General features: G+C 33.4%; 3 protein-coding genes across 3 annotated transcripts; 2 read left to right on the plus strand and 1 right to left on the minus strand.

The window, feature by feature from the left end:
- Positions 1-60: 60 nt before the first annotated feature.
- Positions 61-545, plus strand: LOC106761773. The gene has a single exon (XM_014645342.2). It carries the CDS (start codon positions 133-135, stop codon positions 364-366), a length of 234 nt encoding a protein of 77 aa, XP_014500828.1. The 5' UTR covers positions 61-132; the 3' UTR covers positions 367-545.
- A 3,272-nt stretch (positions 546-3,817) lies between these two features.
- Positions 3,818-11,523, plus strand: LOC106762191 (ABC transporter D family member 2, chloroplastic). Its single transcript, XM_014645956.2, has 10 exons — positions 3,818-4,297; positions 4,565-4,799; positions 5,293-5,360; positions 5,948-6,274; positions 6,402-6,566; positions 7,004-7,232; positions 7,698-7,936; positions 8,333-8,648; positions 9,585-9,853; positions 11,212-11,523. Exons 1-10 carry the CDS (start codon positions 4,064-4,066, stop codon positions 11,395-11,397), a joined length of 2,268 nt encoding a protein of 755 aa, XP_014501442.1. The 5' UTR covers positions 3,818-4,063; the 3' UTR covers positions 11,398-11,523.
- Positions 11,524-19,833: 8,310 nt separating this feature from the next.
- LOC106762417 (CTP synthase) lies at positions 19,834-26,341 on the minus strand. The gene is made up of 22 exons (XM_014646318.2): positions 25,908-26,341; positions 25,350-25,542; positions 24,809-24,888; positions 24,476-24,562; positions 24,337-24,387; positions 24,123-24,240; positions 23,752-23,808; positions 23,585-23,649; positions 23,302-23,385; positions 23,167-23,217; positions 23,018-23,080; positions 22,740-22,786; positions 22,517-22,586; positions 22,334-22,396; positions 22,086-22,175; positions 21,942-21,980; positions 21,588-21,815; positions 21,413-21,498; positions 21,197-21,245; positions 21,034-21,114; positions 20,844-20,937; positions 19,834-20,469 (listed from the first exon to the last, which is right to left on the minus strand). Exons 2-22 carry the CDS (start codon positions 25,465-25,467, stop codon positions 20,282-20,284), a joined length of 1,809 nt encoding a protein of 602 aa, XP_014501804.1. The 5' UTR covers positions 25,468-25,542; positions 25,908-26,341; the 3' UTR covers positions 19,834-20,281.
- Between the last annotated feature and the right edge of the window lie 798 nt (positions 26,342-27,139).

The raw sequence follows: 27,139 nt of genomic DNA on the forward strand, positions 1-27,139 counted from the left end.
ATATATATATATATATATATATATATATATATATATATATATATATATATATATATATATATATATATGTGAAGGTGAAATATAAGCACAGAAAAACGATCAAAAGAGTGTGATCACATATATAGAAGTATCATGTCTGGGGCACAAGGAGCACAACCAAAAGGGTCAAAGACAGCAACAATATATGAGTCAGTAGGAGGAGAGAACAGGACGAGGACTGAGTTGCGATCAAGGGAGGATCAAGGTTCCATTCAGGTCGAGAAATTGCAGGAGAAGGTCAGTGATCCTGCTGGAAAAGGTGGTCCTGTCTTTGGTGCTGGTAAAGAGGAAGACAAACAAGATCTTGGAGTCACAGGCACAGGCTAATGCATAAACCAAAACCATGATGCTGCTGCTTCTAAATCTTTCTTATGTCTCTTTCTGTCTCTGCATGGAACTCATTTCTCTTTTCCTTACTTATTTTGCTTCTACTTTGTGTTTTATGGAATAAAACGGAAGAGGTTGATGTTATGACCTAAATCCATTACTTTCTTTTTCTTTTTTTACTTTTTCTTGATACTTTTTTACTTTTTCTATTTTTTTACTTTTTTTTTATCGGCTCAATATTATGGAATAAATTTTTTTATACCAAAAAACAAATTTTCCTTTTATCCAAAGAAATTAAAACTAATATTTAGGCACAAAGTTACAGTATATGTCTATCCAACTTTTTTGTTGAATAATCCCACACTTCTTGTTTTTCTTTCTTCCCTGACCATATTACCAATTTCACAAAACATAAAACATACGTAAATTGAAACAACACATTTATAATAATATAATAATATTAAATAAGATTATTTGTTTGCTTGAATGGAATTTTATAATAATAAAAAAATATACTGAATAAGATTATTCATACTTAATTGGAATTCTATTCTCAAGAAGAATTGTTTATATATGCTATTAGTGATCGTTTTTCCTTCTCCCACCAGGATGATTCGAGATGGATTTTTAATTACATATTTCAATATATATATATATATATATATATATATATTGGAATAAAGTAAATAATATTAATGTTCTTTTAAGTAAATCTTAAAAATATCACTTTAAAAGTAACTAATATTTTAAATTAAGATCTTAAATAATAATTTAAATTTAAAAACATTATAATATAATATTTTAAAAACATTGTTATTATTCTAACATAAATAAATAGATTATTTTTATTTATTGTTAGGATAGGTTTTAATATTAAGATAAATAAGTGGATTTGTATCCATTTATACAATTGATAATATATAATTCTATGAAAGAAATAAAATGAAAGAAATAAAAGTGAATAACACATTGAACATATATTCAAATGAAAAAAAGTATTTCTTTTACAAAAATATTTTGTTCAATACATATAAATGGATAAAATTCATTTTGATAATTAAATATATATGATGTGAGTTTTTAGCAAATATTTGATTTTTTAATTTTATCATTTATATCTCTCATTTATATCTTGTGTGTTCTTAGTTATTCTTGTATAACACTTGTTTCTTGTATACTTTTTATGTCTTGACGTGTATAACATTTATTTATGTCTTAAACATATAATACTTGTTTAAACATATAATACTTAGTTTATGTTTTAACATTGACATATAACATTTGTTTATGTCTTAATATCAACAACAATAACACTTGTCAACACTTGTTTAATTAACGTATAACACTTATTCATGTTTTAACATCGATGTATAACACTTATTTACAGCTTAGTATCGACCGACGTATAATACTTGTCACGCCTTAATATTGGCGTATAACACTTGTCACGCCTTAGTATCGACGTATAACACTTGCCACGTCTTAGTATCGACGTATAACACTTGTTCACGCCTTAGTACGCCTTAGTATCATCGTATAACACTTATTCATGCCTTAGCATCAATGTATAGCACTTAATATCGACGTATAACATTTTAATATCGACATATAACACTTGTTCACACCTTAATATAGATGTACAATACTTGTTCACGCCTTAGTATCGATGTACAACACTTGTCTATGTATTAGTATCAATGTACAATACTAATTTAAGAAGTAAATTGTGGGTTTGATGCAAGAGGTTTATCTACACACTTAATAAATTTGATTGTTTACTTACATAAACTTTCAAAACAAATCTCGAACATAAAAATATAAAGTGAAAAGTAAATGTAGTTAAATTCAAATAGTAATGTAATGATTGATAGAAATGAAATAAAACTAGAATAAATCAAATTAGCTTATATAGGAAAGTAAATTACCAAGAATAATAAAGTAACTTGAAATGATCAATATTGGTTTAGCCATTTTTCTTGTTTGCAGTGTTTCAAAATGTATTATTTGTTACATAATTTCTTACTTTTATAAAAAAGTAAATTTATTTACACTTTCTAACCTTTCTCGAAACCGCTACAATATTTGAACTCAAATTTCAAATTAAACCTAAATAACTACCTTTGAATTGTCCTAAACAATTTTAAGGTTCATACAGCCTGAATAGTTACCATCCACCAACCTCTAGACCGATTGCTACTTTTTTCTCTTTGACTTGCTTCTTATTATTCTTGTTGATTAATGTTTTTGACCCATGCTTCCCTAACCACCTTAACGTAAAAGAATTATAGTGACTTCCCAAGAAATGTATGTCCATCCTATGATATCCATATATCATAAAGAAACATTTGATTGAACTTTTTTGTAAAGTATGATTCTCTATTGTTTATGACCGGTGAGACTCAGGAAATGTTGAGTAATGTCCAATCGACTTTTAAAAGCAATGTTGTCCTTTATTAACACCATTCCTCTACTTCTATACATTATGAGCTCACAATCTTCTATCTTATAAAAGGTTATATCCAAAATGTTAACCAAAAGGTGTTAGATAGTATTCTTATGAAGTAGTAAAAGAGATTAATAATAAAAAAAAAGTGAGATGATAACAAAAGTAGATTATAAAAAAAACAATAATAAAGATAAATTGTAAGAACATAAATCGCTGATAATTTTTGTATTACATGACAGGTAGAATAGGTTTTTCTATCAATTAGATTTAACTTTTGTATTACATGATGGGTAGACTAAATTTTGATAGCAAACAAATTGAGTTGATACAACCTTGTTTGGAATCATTAACAACTTTTGTACTAGTGAATGTCCAATTTGGAAAATTAAACTCATAAGAGATTTGAGACAAGGGGACATAATAATCCCATTCTGATTCTTAGTAGTAGTTGATTCCTATTCCTAATAGTAATTGAAGGTTTAGTGGGAATAGTGAGATAGACTCCTAGGAAACAATTGCTTGAAGATGTAGGAATATGAAATAATGGAATTGGGGTTAATTTGTTGCAGTTCACGGATTACACAATATTTGTATGTCAATCTAAGACTAAGAATATCATGGTAGAAAGCATGTTGAGATGGTTTGAGCTGGTATTAAGACTTAAGATTAATTACCACAAAAGTAAGATAGGTGTTTTAGGGATAGAGAAGACAACATTTTATATCTTCTCTGAAATATTAAATTGTAGCTATATGAAAATATTAATATATTGGCAATAATGAGAAATACTTATTCATATATGATATTAATAATAATAGTTACTCTTATTTTTAATAGTTTATATTTTTAATAATCAACTCTTAATAATATATTTAGTGTTTGTTAACGAAAGTGTTTGTAATTAATTTGGCTCTCTGGTTCTATAGCTACCCTATTTTTGCTTCTGTGCGTGGCAAAATGTGCATCACAAGAAATCCTACCGTAAGGATAATTCCCAATAATAATACTAATAATCTATGCGGCTCCAAATTTTTCTCTTCAATCATCGTAACAAAGACAACAAAATCCTACTCACTGTGACATTCAAACACGACAAATCCGAAAACTATTTCATTCTCAGAAGCCATACATGCCCAAAGAGTCCCACGATGTTGTGACTATTGAGTTTCAAGAATAAACATGGAGACCAAGCATTGATTATGCACATATAATAGCTTTGGGCCAAATTAAGAATACCCAGAGAGGAAAAAAATGATCTTGCTGTTTCAACAAGCATGCCCTCTTTTCACCTTTTCCTCTACCTATAAGTCCAAGCTTCCGTTATCAAGTCATAATGTTCAACTTCATCTTGGTTTTGGTACGTTAACCCCATTTTCTCCATTGCCCATTTGCAGAGGGGGGCTTTACATTAGGAAGAATTGGGGCAAGTGTTCCTCTTCTTCTTCCGCTGCCGCACAGGCTCCATTGCCACCTGATCCTGATAAGGTATACTTGTGTTGTTGTTGCTTTTTCTTTGGATAAACAATACACTGTTTTGATTGTATTCTTAATCATAGGTTGAAATTTATTGGAAATTAGAAAATGTTAAACGGGTCTCCATGGTGATATTGTAATTTTCAATATATTTTAACCATTAAGAGGCAGAGATTGGATTAGAAAGAACGTGTTACCGTTACATCTCTTCTTTGAATTTGTAAAGGGTTTGGTCGATGAATAGTGTTTAAAAGTTTGAAAATTTTGTTGGAAGTGCAGGAATACAAGCAAGTGGAAGAAGAGAGTGATGGTATCGTTGCTGCACAGGGTGAAAGTCCTGATCTGCAGACGCTTTTCAGAAGGTTCTGGAAGGTGGCAGCTCCTTACTGGACTTCAGATGACAAAGTGCAAGCAAGGTTGCAGCTTGCTGGTGTTTTTGCTCTCACTCTGGCTACCACTGGAATCAGTGTAGGCTTCAGTTTCTTGGGGAGAGACTTCTTCAATGCTCTTGCTAGTAAGTTTATGTGTGCTGGAAGTATGGCAGAAAAATAAGATAGGGAAGCGACATAATACGTTGGAATATTTTGAGCTGAAAGCAAGGAATATAATATTTTATTGGACATTTAGATTTATAATTATTGAAAGACCAAAACAGACTAGAAAATTAAGAGATAATTATTAGTAACTGAGATACGCGCTCCTCAAGTAAAAGTAACTGACATACTTCCTGTTCCTCAAGTAAAAGTGTCAATAACCGAAAATTATGAAATTATTGAGGAAACTGAAACAGAAATATAAAGTTACATGCAATTATGTGAAATACATAAAGCAAATATTTAGCAATGTATATATATGTATGTGGACACAGCCACCTTTGTTTATCTTCCATTTACCATGTAGTATTTGCTTGCGTGTGAGATTTTCTGCTGTTTCTTGTTTCGTTATATGTTTGCTGTTGTATGAAGTGGCAACAAGGAACTAAACCTGTTTATGTTTATTAATGCAAGACAAGGATCAAGAGCAATTCACGAAGCAATTACTATACTACTTGGGTGGTTTTGCTGGAGGAATCCCGGTGAGCACAATGCTGCATTTTCTTAGGTATAGCTCGGCTATACTTTGCTTTAATTCTTAGACTGATGTATACTGTCATATGATCCATCTTCTTAAATGGAAAGAAACAAGAATGAATGAGCGAATTAACTCACGCATCACATGGTATATGGATTTGCCTAGACGTGGTTTTGAAAGTTGCACTTTTCATGTTCTTATTTGTCATATGAGAACTTGGACAATACACATAAATGATTTTCATTCTTTGATTCTTTTGGAAGTAGTCTCCTTTCAATCGGAGTCATTTCTTCTGCTGAGTCAGTATTTTTAATTGAAATGAATGGATTTCTCAACATAGTAAAGCGTACATGAATATTTTAGCTAAAATAAAGAGGGAAAATAAAGTAAGGGAAATAAATGACTATTATTTGATAACAATTTTGATAAGGTTTTACTAAATCCGCAATTACCCCGACTTTCCATGTCCTTCTGTTTCTTTTGTGAATTGGTACAAGATTAATGCATGTCTTCTGTACTGTATTTTGTTTGCCATCCCCTTTTTCCAATAATCTGCACATTTTTCTCACCTTAATCGTCATTACATTGCAGTTTTTCGTATTGAGAGATTATGCAAGAGAAACTCTTTCTTTGAGATGGAGATCTTGGATGACAAGTTATTACATGGATCGCTATCTGAGTAATCAAACTTTCTATAAAATTCAGTCACAGTCAATCATTGATAATCCAGACCAGCGAATTGTTGATGATCTAAGTTCTTTCACTGGGACATCCCTTGCTTTCTCCTTGACACTCTTTAATGCTGCTGTGGACTTAATCTCATTCAGTAACATCTTGTTTGGAATCTATCCTCCACTTTTCGTTGTTCTTCTCGTATACTCAATTGGTGGGACAGCAATAAGTGTTTTCCTTGGAAGGGTAATGACCTTTTCTATATTTTAGTGATAGTTTAAATTGTCAGGGAAATCTACCACCTATCCCCTAATAACTGAATGGCCTTTAAGTTAGTTCCCTTTTTGTTAACCAGAAATTGTGATAATGTCAGGGGCTGGTGAAGTTAAATTTCTTGCAAGAGAAAAAAGAAGCAGACTTTCGGTATGGACTTGTACGGGTCCGGGAAAATGCTGAATCAATTGCATTTTATAGTGGTGAAGAAAGTGAAATGCAACTTCTTCTGCAGCGCTTTAAAAGTGCTTTCGAAAATTTGACTGTGAGATATTTCTTCTTTATATTTACCATTTTTGCTTTTAAAACAATATTTGTACGTTGTGCTCTCGGTATCTATGTTCAGACCAATGGGTTTGTTGAGTTATATTGCATATATTTCTCACTCATATATTGCTTGATATCATAACATAATCAGCATTTAATGTAAAGAATGCTTCTCTACATGTTTTCTTTTTCTTGATTGAAAAACTAGATCTCTATGGATTATCCCGGCTTCAATATATAGGTGGCTGACAGTCATTTGAAAGATATACAGCCAAGAGAGCTGACCAGATTTTGGGAATTAGGAAACTCTATTAAATACGAACTTAACCTTGATACAGCATCAGTTGTTTTTCTTTATAAAGTTTCACAATGCAGTTTTATCCTCTAACTTGTCATACCTTAATGATGAATGGCGTTACTTTTATTTCTTTACAGCAATTGCTGATTGCTTCTAGAAATCTGGAGTTCTTCACCAATGGCTACCGCTATGTTATTCAAGTTCTTCCTGCTGCTGTTGTTGCCCCCATGTTCTTCTCAGGAAAAATTGAGTTTGGTGTCATCAATCAGTCAGTTTCTGCTTTTAATCATATCCTTGGTGACTTCTCTCTCATTGTGTATCAGTTTCAAGCTATAAGTGCTTTTTCTGCAGTTATTAATCGGTTAGGTACAGCATCCTTTCACCCTTATCTTTCCGTATACATTTTAGTATATGCAGATATCATGAAGGATATGAGCATAAGTGAATGAACTATGAAGTTTTACTCTTCAGAAAAAAGGGAAAGCCATTTTGGTAGAATTTATGGTTATGTTTGAATAAACACAAATAAAAAATCCCAGAAAAAAAAAAGTATTACAATGTATTAAAGATGTTATTTATGAATCAACCAATGCCCTTATCTATGTTACTTTCCACCCTTCATTTTTCCTTTCTCTCCCTCATCTTCTTTTGCGCTGCAGCTCATTTTGCTAGTAGATATACTCTGCTTTCTTTGAAGTAATTATCTGTTCCATCTGTTGTTTTATTTATGCATCTGAAGATCTCATTTGTTCATTTATGTTTACAGGCTAGCTTTGTTCCTTTTCATGTAATGGACACTACCAACTAATAAATGTTGTATTGCAAATGCAGGGGAATTCGATGATGTTTTGGATAGAAGCAGCTCCAGATCTCTTACTGATACATTGGAAGACATACAAATTACATACAGAGATTTTAGGAGTTCATCTGCATTGGAATCTAATGGCTCTACTCCACCAGAAAAATTTGGCACATTACTGGAGGTAGAAGATTTGATTCTGAAGACACCAAGTGAATCTACACTTATTAGAGACTTGTCATTGACGATCAAGGAAAAAGATAATTTACTGGTAAGATATCCACTGACGCCTCTGATTGCAATTCTGGCCAAATGGTTCCTGAGCTGCCCATTAAAGCCTTTAAAGTCTAGATTTGAAAGCCCAAGTGCCTAAAAGTCTAGTTGGGAGGAGTTAGTTAAGGAGAGATGTAATTAGCCAAGTTTGTTGCAAGGAATAGTGGGAGTAGAGAGGGTTTTTGCCACTAATTTTCTAGTTTAAGGTAGAGAGAATCTCTCTCTGGCTAGGGGGGAATTACCCCTTTCTCTTGCTTCCTTTTTTCACCGACTTCAGATAAGTCTGGTCTTGCTCATCATCTCTCACGAACATGTTGATTTTAAGATTGTATTGTTAAGTTAATAACACTAGGTCTATACAAATGCACACTTTTTAATATAATCAATTTAACAGGTAATGGGACCAAGTGGAAGTGGCAAGACTTCTTTGTTAAGAGCTATGGCTGGTCTATGGAAAACTGGAACCGGAAAGATCACATACTATATTAATGGTGGAGGATATCCTGAGCAATCCCTTTGTTCAGATGTGAATTCTCCAAATAATGCTCATGACACATATGTAGCACATGGAAAATCCATAAGCAGAAAATCTGGAATCTTTTTCCTTCCACAAAGACCGTATATGGTTTTGGGTACTCTTCGTCAGCAGTTACTTTATCCAACCTGGTCCAATGATGTAGTTCCTATGTCAGATAGTACAAAGCAAACAAGTATGAATTTCTTCCTCCCACCCCTAAATGTATTGCTTTTGGTTCTTATATAAGCTCAATATTTTTTAATATGAAAAACAGAGGTCTTTTTTTATGCCCTTAGCTTCTAATCTCGTTTGCTTTATTGCAATTTGGGAGACTTCAGACAAACAATACTACCGGAGTTGTTGTGGGCACAACATAGGTGGTGCTGAAATGATGAGAACATATTTCTCCTGCAGGAATACCAAAAATGCTCTTGTAGTTTATTGGCATAAGCTCTATGAAAGGAAGGCTTAATTTAAAAGATAATTTACATATAGGAAATATGGAAATTATATGATTGTTAAGCATCAGGTGTTATTAACTACGTTCTTTTGAATATGTAACCGTAAAAATTGACTGCTAGACAAGATAGTTATTGATATATCTTTCGTAAACAGCTAAGCAAGCCTATCAAAGAAGCATCTCTTGAAATTGAACTTTCATTAGCCTCACTAAAGGGAGCTGTAGCTGTCCAGAATCTTGCAAACACGGTCCCTTTAAATTCCATGTTAGCTGCTTCTCAGACAGTTGATCTTTGTTGTTCTCCAGAAAATTAATCCCTTTATTCATTAGGATCAACCCAGGTCCATCTACTTATGCTATGGATGTGTTTACCCTTTTGAATAGAATCCAGACTTTATAATCAAGTAAAAAAACATAATAAAAACTATCAATTCTTAGCATAGACTTTTAGGTTACAACAAGTTTCATTTGTGAAATTATATAATTCATTTTTTTTTCTCGAGGGTATTTTTCTCCAAACTGTATTGAAAAGCTGAGTTAATCAGATAATAAATACTATTATAAAATCTAATTAAATAGAAAAGTCCTTCCTAATTTATACAGATGTTATTAGTAGTCTTGCTGGAAATTGTGTAAGCTTTGTTCATTGTGATAAATATTTGTCTACAGATGCACTTCCTTTCTTGACCAACTTGGCAAAGTCGGAGGATGCAAATGATAGGCCTACGAAGCCAACAACAGATGAACTGATAAAGGTGTTAGAGGATGTCCGCCTTGGATATTTATTGGCTCGTTTCAGTTTAGATTCAACACATGAATGGTCTAGTGTTCTTTCCTTGGGAGAGCAGCAACGCCTTGCATTTGCTCGTCTTTTGCTTTCAAAGCCTCAATTGGCTTTACTCGATGAATCTACTAGTGCACTTGATGAAGCTAATGAGGTATTGTTGGATTCTAAGTTCACTTGAAGTATGATATGGAAGGTTTTCTTCTTCAATAAATTGAGCATACTTCCCTGTATCACGCGTTTATTATATTTCATATAATATGGAAGATGTCCTCCCCCCCCAAGAAGAAAAATGTAGAACGTTTCATTTTCTTACCTCTGTGCACCATAGTCAACATTCTCACTCATGCATGAATATGATTGTTCCTATGTGTTGGGTTCAAACAATATAGAAGAAGAAACTAAATTATAGAAGATTCTATACACAGATGACACATATCATACAACATGCTTAAAAGAGTTTAACATTATAGAACTAGGGACAGCAGAAGAACTATTAAAAAATATTTAAGACAACTATTGTCTATGAGTTTACAAGAGGTAGACAATCCAGCTATTAGACATGCTAGACGATAACAAAAAATGTGCATCAACCAACTAGGCGACAAACAACCATTTAGTCTTAACACTACTAGAAGCATCCAGTAGATAGTCTTCTGTTCTCTTCATAAGGCAATCATGATTTTAGAGCGAAAACATTACAATTTTCCACCTTGACTCCAAATCATGGAAGAACTCCTTTAGAGACAAAGATGTTGACATGTTCGCCTCCCCTTTATGACATCAACACATCTTTGCTGTATCAAGATAACACACATCTTGATCTCCATAATCCAAAGTCATTCTCACTAGAGAACTTCTCATTGTCAAATTTGGTGGTCATATTTCAATTTTTGATATTCCTGACATTCAAATAATATTGAAAAGAAACAAAAGAATGAAAGTAACAAATTGACTTATAAATATTCTATACACGGAAAACACATCATACAACATTTTTAAAAGAGTTTAACAAGACTTTATACATAGAATTAGGGACAACAAAGTAACTGTTAAAAAAACAGTTAAGAGAACTATCGACTAGTAGTTTACGAGAGGTAGATGTTCTAGCTATTAGACGTGCTAGATTATATCGGCATATGTGCATTAACCAACTAGATGACATGGAATAATTCAGTCTTAACATTACATGGACTCATCCAGTAAATGGTCTTCTGCATTCTTCATAAGACAATTATGATGTTAGAGTCAAGACATCAGCCTATATAATTACTAGTTACTAGCTCTTAGTAGAAACTCTGACCAAAAACACATAAAAAATAGAAATTATTAGCTCTTAATAGAAACTCTGAGCTAAAACACATTGGAAATTACTCAGGATAAAAAACATTGCAGCTATTGTCAAATAGTTTTTCATCAAATTTCTTGGAAAGTACTGTTGCACGAACTAACCTCTTTTACCATGTTGATGTTTTGCTGAAGTTCATTTTGCTGCTATGCTTTGGCTTGCAGGTTCATTTGTACCAAAAGATTCGAGCAGCAAACATAACATATGTCAGCATAGGCCACCGGTCATCCTTGTATGATTACCACGAAAGGATCTTACGCATATCCACATTTGATTCTGACAATGAACAGCTAAATTGGTACATTGAACCTACTAGACCCGAGTCCTCCTTAAAATTTACAAATCTATGAGCTTTCAGTGCTTACCATCTCTAGAAAACATGGTTCAATTGCATTGAACATTAGTTTTGATTTATATGATGTTAAGATGTAGATTCAGTTCTATTTCTATTAATGAATATAATTGATTTAATTTCACTACTATAGATATAATGATTAGTTAACATATACCGAAAACTCCATATGGTGAACTTGTAAATTGGAGAAATCAAGCAAGGAAGAGAAAGGATGCTCAATTACTTCATCACTCTAAAGAGGGTATGGTTAGACCTTGACTTCTACGATAGCCATGAGTGGAAATAACCTTGGAAGCTATATATCACATTGAGGTTGAAGAAGCTGAATTTTCAATTCTTAATGGTAGGTTCAAATGTTGAACTTATGAGGTTGAAGATGCAAGGAATAGTGGAAGTTGGGCACTACTTTCCATAGGAAGGGTTTTACAGAAGATATGCTTAAAGAGGAAAATAAGGACAATGTAAGCCAATTAATTTCGTCACTTCCTTAATTGTTTTTTACAAAGGAAAAAAAAAACGATGTTTTAAAATCCTTACACTTTCTTAGATATATTATTCAGAATGTGTTAAAAAGTTCCTGAATTGTAGTTTCCAGAAACATTTTAGATAAATATACTCCAAAATAAGTTAGCATGACGTTAGATATTTAATATTATAAATAGATCTTTGTAATAATTTAAAATCTGTTCTGTGATATTGTTTTCAACAGTAGAAAAATTAAGACTTTTCCAAAAGGTTTCATGTTTGGGACTTCCACACTCACTTGTCATTCACAGTCTCAACGATGTTATTTGTCTTTCACACGACAGATCAAGCTTCTTTGATGAAGTCATCATCCCATGGAAACCTTTTGTTCGAAGACAAATCCATTCAGCAACACCCTTTTCCACCTTCCAAAAGTTCCAGCAATGCCACCATACTTGAGTTTTCCTCTCGCAAGTGTTAAAGATTGAATTGGATATCAATATGTACTCTCTTGATCACCTTTACTCAATGGAACACAAAAACTATGACATTACACACAAATATCACAAAAATCACACTTAGGGTATGATAGACAAAATAGCCTTGATTTGAGGTCAAGGATCCTCCTACAAAATTGGTGACAGAGAAAAGAGGAAACTTTCTTTCTTACTTCATTCATTCCATACAAGTAATTATATAACAGAAACATGGTTAATAATAAACTCATAATAAACTCACTAAAATCTTGACATATCATAAATAAATATTCCCTCACTCATACCTCCCATTAATCAAAGCTTGAAATCAACTAAATATCTTGACATCTTGTGAACCCTTGTTGACATCATTGGGTCAACTACTACATTGGCTTAGTTGATAGTGTTGGTTCCTTCATTTGGGCCTGAATTATTATCATTACCGTTCTCTAGGAAAGTCACATTGTCCTCAAGGTGATAATTCAGCTGCAATTCATTTTAGTCTTCCCAAGTGGTGTGTTTTGGGGCCAATCTTTTCCATTATACCAAAACTAGCTGGTAAATCAACTTAATGAGCAGGAAGAGGACCAAGATGAGCCTTAAGCACGAAATAATGAAAAATTGGATGAATTTTGTAATTTGAAGGCAACTCTAGCTTGTAAGCAACAGGTCCAAGTCATTAAGTATGCTAAAGCGACCGTTAAAATGCTTGCCCAACTTCTCATAAGCTGAACCTCAAATAGAATTCTAGTCGTAGGGTCGCAACCGTACATATACCCAATCATCAACTTAATATTCCACTTTCCGCCGCTTGCCATCTACAACTTCCTTAATCTGATCTTGTACCTTTTGGAGTTTCTTTCGAAGGGCAATCAACATGTTTTGGCGAGTTGAAAGTAGATAATTAACTGCCTCCACCGATGAGGAGCCCACCAAATATTGGGAATCGAAGGAGGCTCCTTCCCTTACGTGACTTAAAAAAGAGACATTCCAATAGTTGAATGAATATTGGTATTGTAACATCACTCTGTTAAACCCAAATATTTTCCCCAATCATTAGGTTTGTTGTGAACCATGGAATGCAGATACTATTTTAAGACCTCGTTTAAAACCTCATCTAGCCATCAGTTCCAGGGTGGAAGGAGGTGCTCATGTGCAACTTGGTGCCACACAATCTGAATAGTTCTCTCAAAATTTGCTAATGAAGATTGGATCTCGATTTGAAACCAAGCTGCGAGAGGGAATCCATGGTGTTTATAGACCATTTCCAAAAAGAGTTGTGCGACCTTAAAGGAGGTGAAGTGTGCGGGTAGCATTCCAAAATGTGCCCCCTTCGAAAAATGGTCAACAACCATCAGAATGGTTGTATATCTTTGGAAAAATGGCAAACTCGTAATAAAATCCAAGGACAAGTCAACCCATTGTTCCACTAGAATAGAAAGGGGTTGTAACAACCCTGTTGGTCGCTTAGTTTCGTACTTGGTTTGCAAACAAGTTGCACAGTGAGCAATAAATTGTTGAACATTCTTACGCATGCCTTTCCAATAAAAATTATGTTGGAGCCTCGATAAAGTTTTAGCAACCCCTGTATGCCCACTCCCACTCAGTGGAGTTTTGTGAAACTCCTACAATAATACCGAAATGAAGGGATTGTCGCGGTTTAGACATATTTTTCCTTTATACAACAAGAGGTCTTGGTGGATGTTGTAGTGCTCTTGAACATTTGGGTTGTTCTGTACATCTTTAAACAATTGAACAAAATCAAGACTCGTAAGTAGAGCTTTGTGAAGTTCCTCCAAACATAAGAGACGAGGCATAAATAGAACAAAGAGATGGTTGTCCCCAAAATCAAAAGGGTGGGACAAAGCATCGGTCACTACATTCGTCCTCCCTATTTTATATTATATGGAATAATCGAAACCCAACAATTTTGATAAATAAACTTGTTGTTCCGGTGTTTGGATAACCTGCGATATCAACTCTTTGAGGCTACGACGATCTGTGAGGATAATAAAGGAGTGCCCAAGTAAATATTGGTGCCACTTCTTAACTGCAGCTATAATGGAATGAAGTTTCCTGACATATGTAGAGGAACGCATGAGCTTTGGGCAAAGTGGTTTACTGTGAAATGCTATCGGATGACCCTCCTGCATCAAAACTGCTCCCATGGCTACGTTAGATGCGTCTGTCTCCAAAATTAAAGGTAAGTCGAAATTGGGTAAGGCTAAGACTGGTGCTTCAATCATGGCTTTCTTCAAGGTGTCAAAAGCGGCTTGAGCTTCACTGGTCCATAGGAACGCATCCTTCTTTAAAAGTGTTGTCAAGGGAGAAACTATGGTTGCATCCTTTTTATGAATCGCCTATAAAATCCGGTCAACCCTAGAAAACCACTTAATTCTTTGATCATGGTAGGAGGAGGCCAATCAACATTTCTTGAATTTTTTAATGTTTTGGTGCGACACCAGCTACGGAAACCACATGCCTCAAATACTCAAATTTTTGTTAAGTAAACAAACACTTAAACCCACGCAAAATGAAATGTGCCTTGTGTCAATTGTTAGAAAGTCAGCTCCAAGTGTTGAATATGGTCCTCCAAGGATTTGCTATAAATCAGTATGTGATAAAAAAAAGCAATTGAAAATTTACGCATAACTGGTTTTAATAGTTCATTCATAGTTGCTTGAAACATTGAAGGGGAATTACAAAGCCCAAACGACATGACAATATACTCATAATGTCCATGATGCGTACGAAAAACGGTTTTAGGAATACTAGCTTCAGACATGCGAATTTGATGATAGCCTTGTTGTAGATCCAATTTTGAGAACCATGATACTCCCTCTAACTCTTCCAAGAGCTCATCGATTGTGGGAATGGGAAACTTGTCCTTGATGGTGATAGCATTAAGGGCTCTGAAATCAACACAGAATCTCCAACTACTATTTTTTTTCTGACAAGTAAGACCAAGGAGGAAGAAATGGCAATGGCTAGGTTTTATCATGCTATTAGACAACATCTCCTCAATTTGTTTCTCAATTTCTGCTTTTTGGAAATGAGGTATCGATACGGACGTACCCAGACTGGTGAGGAATTGGGAAGGAGGTGGATTTGGTGATCCATACGACGAAAGGTGGTAGGGATGTCGATTTCTAGAAAAGTTGAGAGTATTTGTGTAAGAGGGTGAATATTTGAGGAATATAATGAGTAGGGACGACTTGTGTGTTAGGTAAAATTAGTGAGGGTGTACTAGGCAATATACAAATGTGAAAGAATCCTGCTACACCATGTGTTTGTAGGATGCGTTTAACCTATTGAGCCAAAATGTCATTGGGCTTTGTGGGGGAGGGGGGTGTCAGCCTTGAAGGTGAATTTCAATGTTTACGTTCAGGTGTTTAGAGTGAAGAATCTGTTTTCTTTATGGAATGTTAAATTTAATTTTTCCTTTTGAATTTAAAACTGTATACTTTGGTCTCAAATGGATATCAACGTAAAACACATGAAAGATATTTGCCATAGTATAGTAAGAGAAGTGTTTGTCATGAATACATAACTAAAGTGCACCATCAAAGTACATAATTAAACTTCATCAAATTGCATGACAACCAAAGCACATAATTAAGATAGTTCATCCAAATATATCAGCAACAAAGTACATAATTAAGGTGTTTAATATAAGTTTAAAATACATCAAAAGTTAACAAATTGACATCTAAAGTTTTCTTCTCACATCTAACTTCTTTCTTCTGATTGCTAGACTTAAATGTGGAATGGACTCTTGTGTTGGTTGTGGTGGCTAAGAGGATTAGGGACATGTTGGCTGTGAGGGTAAGGGAGATTGGATATTTGGTTGTGGTTTTGATGGTTGTGTTGGTTGTGTGATGTTTTGACGTAAAGGACAATTCTTTTTGTTGTGTCCTAGTTGACGACAGATAGTACATTTCTTTTTGTGGCCACCAACATGCATTTGGGTGGCATCCTTAGTTAACTCCCATGCCTCCAAATTTCTTTTTTTCTTTGGCCTCTCAAGCAAGTTCTAAATAAGTGGTGGCAGCACATCAAGGAAGCTTGTCTTTCCCATAGCAAGGGGCCATTGACAGGATAAATGATAGAGACATACGCCTCTTCATATGCGGATCTTCTGAACCAAGTTGGTATAAAATTTTCTAGATCTTCATTTGAGTAGTTCATTGTTGCAATTGCATGACAACATGGGATGTCATTTGTTGAACAACCTTTTTTGTTGCCTCAATGCCAACAAACCTAAATTTCTCACTAATGTAGGATAGGGGCAACATAGGATCTAATTCGTGACCTTGATATTTGTTAAACTAGAATTGTAGAATTAAGTCCTAAACTTTATTTACTAAAACTAAGTAGGGAAAGAAAATGAATTTTAAAAAATAAAAGAAACTGAATGCTAATGCAAATACATGTTTGTATATTATTTGAATGTATGGTTAATGCCTAATATAGATTTATACAAAAAGAAAAACAATAAGAATCTATACTAAAGAAACAACGAATAGAATATGTAAACTAAAATGTATTGGAACAATGCATACTTTTAAACGTGCAGAACAAGTAAGCAATCTATATTTTTTATACCTTTCTTCTAAGTTTTATCTTCTCTAAAAATCTGAAATATATGATCTATAATATCTCTTCCCACATGCTCTACACTCGCTTCTTTTGGGGATCTTGTGTATAAGAAAACATTAGACTTCGAAACCATTTAAGATAATAATATCGTCTTGTAAGAATTGGAAATAACTATAAATAGATATTTAACATCACTCTCGTTGAAAAGACAACATTCACAATAAATGTTTTCTTTAAAATAATAGAAAATTGAAATAAAATTATGATTTTCCCATCTTTAGACTTGTGGCTTCATGTTTCTTCAAAATTAACAAATATATATATATATATATATATATATATATATATATATATATATATATATATATATATATATATATATATATATAAATCAACAACGACTGTCGTTTAATTGGACTTCTACAATGTCTGTTGGCAAAAACAACATATTCATAAAAACTAGAATTAATCGGTTCTAAGTAAAAGAATTGCCCAAACCTACCTTCTGTTTTTATTAAAAATAGAAAAAGTTGTCTAAATTTTGAAATACTAGTTCTGTTGACCCTTCATAATCATCAAATTCATATAAACAAAACAAATTAAATTAACCTTGACAAAAATTATAGTTTAATATAACAAAAATTATGCTTTTTTTTTTCTTATAGTTTAATATAACAAAAATTATGTTTTTTTTTTCCTTATAGTTTAATATAACAAAAAAAAGGTCAATAAAAATTATTCTTTTTTCTAGCGGAAGAAGTTCCACCAATACTAAAGTAAAAATCTATGGTGTTGGAAGCAAACATCACCTAAACTTTACAAGATGAACTCTTGATTAAAAAGGTATTTGCCAGACAGATGAGTTTTTTTTTATATAAAAAAAAGTATTTAATTGTTTGAAAATTACGTAAAAATGTCATATTAAAAGTAGAAAATGTTACAATAATTATTTTGTTGGAAGTCCCACATCGACTAGAGATAAGGCCAAATTATAATATATATAGGTGAGGTGCAACCTCACCTTACAAATTGGTTTTATGGAGTTAAGTTAAGTTTAAACCAACTTTCTAATATATTATTTTATAATCTTATGTAGGAGATGACTATGACATCTTAGTTAGAAGTGTGATCTTAAGACACATCAATCATTTTGTAACCATATGAAAAAATATTTTTAAAAGAATAATTATTTAAAAAGTTAAATTAATAATATTTTTTTACTAGATGACAATGTAAAATTATTTTAGTAAAAAATATGAAAGTTTAAGAAAATCTTAATCTTGGTTACAAAACTTGGATGAATACTTGTAAGTAAGTTATATCATTATAATTATATATGTTTTAATTCACAGGCATTCTTATTTAAAAAGGATCAAATCCAGTGCCTCTCAAACTAACAACTTGTTAGTAGTTTTAAAATATTTTTAAATTAGCTTTATTGATAAAAAGATTTTCATTCAACACGTTTAATTTTGTTTTATTAAAAAAACGTGTACAATGTTGGTTGAAGAGATATGATCATTGACTAAAAAAGTTAAGAAAAGCAAAGTTTCTTTTTGAATAATTAATTTGAAAGGAAAATCCATTGATTTAGTTTTACATAAAGTTCAAAAGACATGGAGTGCAAAATAAGACAAACAATAATCACTGCATTAAAATAAGTTATCTTACTTTTAAGAATCCAGCATACAGTGGCAAACTAAATTTACTTGATTAATGCTAATTAGAATTTTCTGTACAAAAGTGTGACACCCAATTGTTGAAATTTGTTGCTTTGCTTCTACAGTGTAGGTTTTGGACGATAATAGCTACAAATTCATGTGAACGAAGGATTATAATTGTAAAGTCTGACACCAGATTCTCAAAAATAATTTTTATTTTTGTCCTACTCACTTACACATTCACATGATGAAATATGATCAGAGAATAGTTTTACAATTAAGAAAACAAAATAACATGGCATTTCTGCTTTCGGCCAATTATCACATGGCATTCAAATGATCCAACAAAGAACCTGCATGAGTCTATGTTCAACGTATGAAAATTTTACATTATTCATGATGGTCATGGTGATACTTTCTTTATTTGTTCAGAATCTCTCAGCACAGTACCTTTTGGTGTTCAGAACAGTAGTACTAGTGGTTGAAGTTAGAAACCTAGTGATGTAGGAACTCTGATGGGTCCAATGCCTTCTGTAGAAAACAGTTTTTGGAAATTGTGCAGTCTAATAGCAGCCAGCATGCATGACCTGGTTTCCTAGAAAGAATCATCCTCATTTGCCAATTATTCAGACAAAAAAGATGTTATAATTCAACAGACATGTATATTTCATATGTTTTGCAGTGTGATTACAAAAGGGGACATTTATTTTATATTTTTCTGTACATAAAACTGTGCAGCACCTCCAATCCTCCTCACTGTCTAAACATGCAGACACTTTTTTAGTCCTGTTAAAGACATGTTGATACAGAGGAAATGATTGTATATCACAAATTAGATAGACTTTTAAGAGAAAAAGTAAAACATTCAATTTCTCTTGTCTATATTAAAGTAGCCTAGTAGAGTTTCATTTCTTTACGAAAGTATGTGACATGACTGGAGTTCATGAAGTAAATTTGAGTCATTGTATATTTATTTTTATGGAAAAAAACTACTGAACAGTCCTTCATTAAATTTTATTTTGAATGGTCTTGCTAGTAAACGTTAATGTTTGCTTTACCAGAACTTTATCAATGGTCTAGAACTTCATCAATAGATTTACATTCAAGAAACAGAAGTAGCATTACTCAGAGAATTTTATACAATCCTTTCTGCTTCTCTTTCTGACGCATCATATTTCTCTCTTAATTACATGATGTGCTGTGAGTTGTTGCATAAATAACATTTCTGAAGAAATAAAAAGGATCAAATAAATTACACCAAACAAAATTCAACTTCAATGTTTATCATAACATAGAGTTTACATTAATGGCCACTCAAAAGAAAACACTCAGTTGAAAGTAATCTTACACCTTCAGCTTGTATACTAAGATGAAAAATCCTAAACAGCACTTAAAAGCCACCAAAGCCCAAATATTTGGCCTGATTAAGTGAAGTCTGGGCCAATATCTGACCAATGAATGATAGCAATGGTGGCTGCAACTGCCACACCATAGCACAACCGCACTAGGAAATACAAAAGCTGTTAGACTCAAAATTTGCTTCATGCTTAAGACAAGTCCCTAACTAAAAGACCTATCCACTCACTAACTGTACAAGCCACCGAGGACAAGAAAGAACGCCCTTGGATATTTTAGTTATACCATGATTATTAGCATGCACCAAACACTGACTTTAGGACTAACAACTACCATCCACATACACACTATTGCCATTGGTATATACACCATTCAAGGAACCATTTGGTGCTTTGAAGCCCTTTACACTTTGGTGTGCTTTCAGTTTTGGTGAGTGTCTATTACATGTAGCTAACTTGGAGTAACCATTTGGCACCTTCTTCCTTGGCTCACTTGCTGCTGCGATTAGTCCTGTTTTGTCAATGAAGCGGCAACATCATTTAGTTTATATAAAGAACGTAACTGTTATGGAAACAAGGGTATTTACTCCTCCACATAGATTCCAAACATGATGCTTCACGTAAAAACTTAAATGAACTACAACTTTTCAACAATCTATATTAAACATAGAAACAAAAATTTGATTCATTCTGATGGTGGTGATGTAAATAGTCTCAACTAATGCAGTATACCAAGTACATTTCAACCCTCATAAGACAGACATGTGAAAAAAACCAACAGGATTGCCAACCAAAATTAGAAAAGCAGAATCAATAGCTCATTACATCGATTTGTACATTTGAACGGGAAAAAAAGATGGGAAATGACTCAAGAAAGTAAAGTACCTGAGAAGAGGGGAGAAGGTTTTCCTGGTCTGGATTTGAACTCAGGGTGAAACTGAACGCCAATATAAAAAGGATGGCTAGGCAATTCAACTATCTGCACTCATGGAGATAATTTCCAGAATTACAATTATTAATTTTGCACAAATCTTAATATTCACGCCATTATACACAATTTCAACTAAAGACTCACTTCCATGCGCCTCCCAGTTTCATCTTTTCCTACAAAAGACAGACCAGCAGTCTCTAGCTGTGATACCATGTCAGGATTAACCTGTACAGCATAACAATGATTTTTAGTGCCTGCCATTGCTCTTCAGCCATAAAGAAAGTTTCCCTTTACAAACACAATTTACCTCATATCTATGCCTGTGTCGCTCATCAATAAAGCTTACATTGCCATACCTATAAAGAATTCCAAATTCCATAATCACATGTATGCAATTTCAATATATAATTGAGACTTAGAAATTAGCATTTTTAATTAATACTTTTACAACGGGCGTGTTAAAATTTTCAATAAAATAAAACCAAGTAAAGAAACCACATTCAGTTTGGTTCTAAATTCTCACAATTTTGCAGATTTGCTGTCAGCAACTTCAAAGTAGGTTCTTCTTGAACCAAGCCGCATAGTTGCCCCCATATGAGTCTTTGAGCCCTATCCATAAAATACAAACCAGATTAACTAGGTTTTCAAAAGGAACGATGTTATCAACATATGCAGTGCATATATATCAGAGAATATACCTCTGGCATAAATATGACACAAGGGGTCTTGGTTTCAGGATTAAATTCTGTGCTAGTGGCATCATGCAGACCAAGAACAGATCGTGCATACTCAATGACAGCAATTTGCATCCCCAAGCAAATGCCCAGGAATGGAACACTATGTTCTCGAGCATACTTAGCCGCAAGAATTTTCCCTTGCACTCCTCTATCACCAAAACCTCCTGGAACTAGAACACCATCAGCACCCTGCAGAATAAGTCCAATTACAGAAAACTAATAAATAATATATCACTATATGAGATTTTAACATATATATCAATATCAAAGATCTAAAAATGGAATAAATATGTTTAGTCTAAATAGTAGGAATACCTTTAAAAGATTCCATGCAGCTTTATATGCCTCAGGATCCTACAGCAATATATTTTAATCAATCGTCAGAGGGTTGCATAAAAGCAAAACCAAAACCAAAAGGTCAACTAACATAAGTAATGCAGTAGATAGATCAGTAATCACCTCTTTATAAGTAGCTTCTTCAAGATCCCCTGCCGGAACCCAGTCTACGGTAAGCTTTCGGTTGCGAGCAACAGAAGCATGTAAAAGTGCCTTCACAAAATAACAACTACATTAGCTTATGGAATACCAGGGTTCAGTTTAACAATTATGTTTCAGTATGCATATTGAATAAAAAAGTTGTAGAGAATGCAAAAGGAGGAAATTATTATGTAAAAAATACAAGGGTTCAGTTACTAGGAGTAAGTTACCTTCAGAACAGAAAGATATGCATCTGAAAGGCCTGTGTATTTTCCCACCATTGCAATTCTAACCTGAGGCACGTAACAATGGTTGTAAGCTCCACATTGGCCACTATTAAGATAAATAAATATCTATGCACATGCTTTTTCTTTTTCTTTAGATGATACATATTTGAGATGTCTGCCACTCACAGTTTCATCACATCTGTCATAAATTTTTGTCCTTGCAGTCCACTCCTTCAAATTAGGCTCTGCTGCAACACTGTAAATGATAAAGGAATTAGTTTGAAGACCCAAACACTTTAACTAACAGCTACTACATAACCACAATTTTAGAAAACCATAATGGATTAGGAATCTTTATGGGGAAATGGAGGGGGTTAACACCATAAAAGAGTGAGTTTGCAAAACCAACCCTAGCAAGTTTAATGCTTTCAGGATCGCCTCATGTGCCTTCTGGTCCTATTTGTTAAGATAAATTCAAAGGAAAAAGTTTAGGATATTGCATGAACTTAAACCACTTCAAATGCAAAAGTATGAAATTCAACTTTAACAGAAAAAAGAAAAAAAGAAAAACCATCAAAACCATGAAATTAACAAATTAAACTGCATAAAAACGGTTCCAGCAATCCTGGAAAAGTGTCACAGAAGAGTTTCACAGAAGAGTTTCGAGAAGATTATAGAATTACTTACTTTCAATAACAAAGGAATATGCCAAATGTTTGGAACATCATGGAGAGTAAGGATGTTTGACAGCTGCACATACAAAAGCTTGTCTTAAGAATACATGCAAGAGTTTCGTGAAAGAAAAATGCAAGTTGTCATAACTAATTTCTTATTACCGGCACATGACAAAATTGAGCAAGTTTTGCCTTGACATTATCATCAAGTTCCTGGTAAAAGGACAATACAAACAGATTTTTTTAATCATTATTACATGGACCACAGAATAAAAAATAACAAGAGAAGAAACACACCTTCGAACTGCGACAAGCAAGAAGATTAGGGGTCAAACCTAATCCTCTAAGTTGACGAACACTGTGCTGAGTTGGCTTTGTTTTCTACAGAGTAGAATAATTCAAATAAGTATTGATCATATCACTTGAATGTTTCAGCAACAATATTCCATTCAGTTTATTTAGGACCAAAAATTAGAAACTCTGAAATTTCAATTTTACACTCTACTTGAATATGTTGTATTTAACATTTATTTCTAATAAATAAATTAAAATTGCTCCACTGCCAAAATGTTAACTATACCGGTTCACCAACGACATGAAGAATAGGAACCAAGCTGACATGAACCAAACAGAAGTTGCCAGGGCCTACACAAAAAGAGATAATAGTTAGCAAGACAGTTTCGTGAAGCATGCCAATAATCAAATTAAGATATATGAATCAATAGAGTATGAGATTTGAAGCATTACCTACACGGTATGAAAACTGGCCAAGTGCTTCAATAAAAGGCATGGACTCAATATCCCCTGCATGAAAGAAAAGTCATTCTAAATTAGTTGCTTTAAAATATAGCCGATCCCACCACCAAGTGAAAAGAAACTTGGTGGTTGCCTTAGAATATAGTTCTAATGTTTTCACAGTACGGAAAATATGAATATGAATATTATTTTCTCCCACTGTTTGCTAAGTATAAGTCATTTTCAATTTTTAGTTTTCAACTTCCACCTAACCCATGATCTTTAGAATTAAATATGGGAAAAAATTGAATGGATATAGAAATATAATATTGAAAAAGTTCTATCTTAATATTGATTGAAAGTTTTCTCTGACTATTATTTACCTATAGTTCCACCCAATTCAATGACACAAACATCAGCTGGCCCTTCTTTCCCGTCAACTGGTATCTTTGCCACACGTTCTATCCATTCTTGGATAGCATCTGTTATGTGTGGAACTACCTAAAAATAAAGCAAAAAACAAAAATGAAAAACCAAGGCACCAACAACAATTACAAATAGCTTCAAAGGGGAAGAAGAATCAAAGACTAAGCATACCTGTACGGTTTTTCCAAGATAATCTCCTCTTCTCTCCTTCTCAATAACAGACTATAAACATCCAAAACAAAACAATTAGAAACATCTGGCTCACCTCTTCAAAAGTAAAGAATAAACCCTTTAAAGGCAGTGTGCTCACCTGATAAATTTTTCCAGTAGTGATGTTATTGTCGCGAGTTAATTTAATGTCCAAAAATCGTTCGTAGTTCCCAAGATCAAGGTCAACCTTCCACAAACAAAAAAAAAAAGAATGAAAATGGCAATCTAAAACTTCAGAGGAAAACAAACTGCAGATATCCTCTTTTACTACGAGTCAGAAAGTTTTAGCTTGCACTTATGAAGTAAAATGAGAAAATGAAAAGAGCAGGGGAAAGTATAACATAACATACAACCTCAACCTTCCATTGAATTTAGAAGGAAAGAAAAAATCTAATGACTGTCATCTTGTTGTAGAAAATTTTCATTTNCTTACCTCTCCACCATCATCTAAGACGAAAACCTCCCCATGCCTGAAAGGAGACATTGTTCCCGCATCAGTGTTCAAGTAGGGGTCTGCAAATGATGGAAAAATTAAAACAAAGATAAAAATAGCGAAAATAGCATTCATTACTTTACATAACATGATAATAAAAGCAAACAGGTTTTTAATTATTTATAAGAGGGAAGTGAAACACTGCACAAAATTGAATTTACTTTCTTTAAAAATACAAAAGAAGAAAACACTAAGGAGAAAGAAACACAATGCAGGAGAATCAAGAGTCCTCCAAAAACAAGAGAATAAAAATATGAAATCAGTGGCTTTGTAAATAAAAAAAATAAACCCCTTTTTTCTTCAACAAAACCATTTCCATTCAAATAGAACCTCAAGTAGTCCAAGGAACCGGACGAAGTTGGCCATTCAGCAAGTCAATCAAACTTATGATAGTAAAAAACACAAACTGCATTCTGTTCCCGAATTAGGAAGAAGGGTAGAGAGTTTTGAATCCAAGGGAGAATAAGAACGAGAAAAATACCAATCTTGATAGAGGTAACTCTAAGACCACAGGCCTTGAGGATCAGGCCAATACTGCTGGCAGTGACTCCTTTCCCAAGTCCACTCACAACACCACCAGTCACCAACACATACTTCATTTTTCCCACCCTTTAAGTTGGTCAGTGAAACTAGTACTCTGCTGCTTGTCCAATGCACAAAGCCAGAACAAACCCCTGAAAATGAGCACTATGAGAAGACAACAACCACCAAAACACAACCTAGGACCATAAAAACAGACACATACAACTGTAGTTCCAATAATACAACTACTCAAGTACAACCACCACTACTTATACTGAGAACCACTAACCCCTTTTAGCCCTCTGATAAAACTAAGAATGATGACAACAACAGTACAAGAAAGAAACAATGCAAGAGTGGCGGTTTCTAGTAAGTGGGGTGGTTCGGATAAGATAGCTAGATAGGTAATATGACATTACTACTACATACATAGATATCATAAGCAAAGGAAAATGGGAAAAAATAGAAAAAGGTGGGAACTTTGAAGAACCCCACAAGGGAGAGAATAATGAGGAACCTTGTTCACAATGACGGGGTTTACAAGGTTCTTCCTTTCACTGCTTTTCTGGGAACCAACCCCCTTTTGGCCCCAAAGCCTTTCTCTTTATAGCCCCCCAACAAAGAGAGGGAAACACCCTCTTGCTGCCTCTAAAAACGGCTCAATCAACCCAAAAATGGGACAATAGTTGGAGGGGTTGTGTAGTTAGGATAGTTATGTGTCTAATTATGTGTGTATGACACAAAATGGGAGGAAAAACAAAGGGTATAAGGTTAGGACTTTGATCAAGATGAAGAAGATGCTTTTTGAGTTGCCTCTACGGTTAACAAGCATCAAAATGTACCCTCTTCTCTCTCCCTCTCTCTTTCTCTCTCTATGTCTCCTGTTCTTGCTGTTCTTGTTACAGGCGGCGGGTGAACGTGGAAGATGGCTTCACCTTCCAACTTTAAAAAGAAGCAAAATCCATGCCCCAAAAGAAAAAAACAAAAAGAAAAATATAAATATAAAAATTGAAAATTTACTCCTCCTTTATTTGTTGGTTAAAGGGATTAGGTAAATAAAATAAAATATATAAAAAATAAGGGATCTTTCATTTTTGTTTTTGACGCAATCAAAAATCAACCAAGAATTAGGAACAGGGTGGTAGTTAGTTGCGATGTTCCGGAGAAAAAATTGTGTCAGGGAGACCGTACCATAATTTCTTGGAATCGGTCCCTGCATTTCAGCAAAAGAGATACTAATTGTTCCTTATAATTAAAATAAAATCACCCATATTCAGAAAATTTATAACTTTTCGGTATTTTGTAAAAATAGTAAATACCTTTATCAGAATTAATTACTTTCTTTTAACCTAACTCCTCTTCTTTATCAGTAACCTAACTCCCACTAGAGCAGTAAATGTTATTTTTTTTATAATAAATATATATATATTAAAGGATGGAGGTGGCAATTAGACAGCTTAGGAATGGGTTTGACTATATCCAAAATTAAAATCTTACTCGATCCATTAAAGTTGGAAAAATCTAAATCATTGTCTATCTTGTTTCAAGAGAATGGTTTTAGTTACATACAATTTTAAATATTTGTTATTATGACACAATTGTATTTTAAGGATAATAAAATTATATATATATCTTCGAAATTAATTATCAAACATATTTGAAGACACAATTTAATTATATATATATATATAGGATATTTTGAACAATTTATACGATTAAAGAATTTGGTGAATTATTCATTTATTATTT

This window comes from Vigna radiata, chromosome 5 (genome assembly GCF_000741045.1).
Source record: "Vigna radiata var. radiata cultivar VC1973A chromosome 5, Vradiata_ver6, whole genome shotgun sequence".
Lineage (NCBI taxonomy): Eukaryota > Viridiplantae > Streptophyta > Magnoliopsida > Fabales > Fabaceae > Vigna > Vigna radiata.

Bases quoted from the DNA above. Each gene is read 5' to 3' on its own strand.
- LOC106762417 (XM_014646318.2), bottom strand. From the start codon at position 25,467: ATGAAGTATGTGTTGGTGACTGGTGGTGTTGTGAGTGGACTTGGGAAA. The intron at 24,241-24,336 runs GTATGCTTAGTC...CTTTATTTTTAG, and splicing joins ATCTTGGAAAAACCGTACAG to GTAGTTCCACACATAACAGA. The intron at 23,809-24,122 runs GTAAATAATAGT...TCTTTCATGCAG, and splicing joins TGAATTGGGTGGAACTATAG to GGGATATTGAGTCCATGCCT.
- LOC106762191 (XM_014645956.2), top strand. From the start codon at position 4,064: ATGATCTTGCTGTTTCAACAAGCATGCCCTCTTTTCACCTTTTCCTCT. The intron at 8,649-9,584 runs GTATGAATTTCT...ATTTGTCTACAG, and splicing joins AGATAGTACAAAGCAAACAA to ATGCACTTCCTTTCTTGACC. The intron at 9,854-11,211 runs GTATTGTTGGAT...TTTGGCTTGCAG, and splicing joins CACTTGATGAAGCTAATGAG to GTTCATTTGTACCAAAAGAT.
- LOC106761773 (XM_014645342.2), top strand. From the start codon at position 133: ATGTCTGGGGCACAAGGAGCACAACCAAAAGGGTCAAAGACAGCAACA.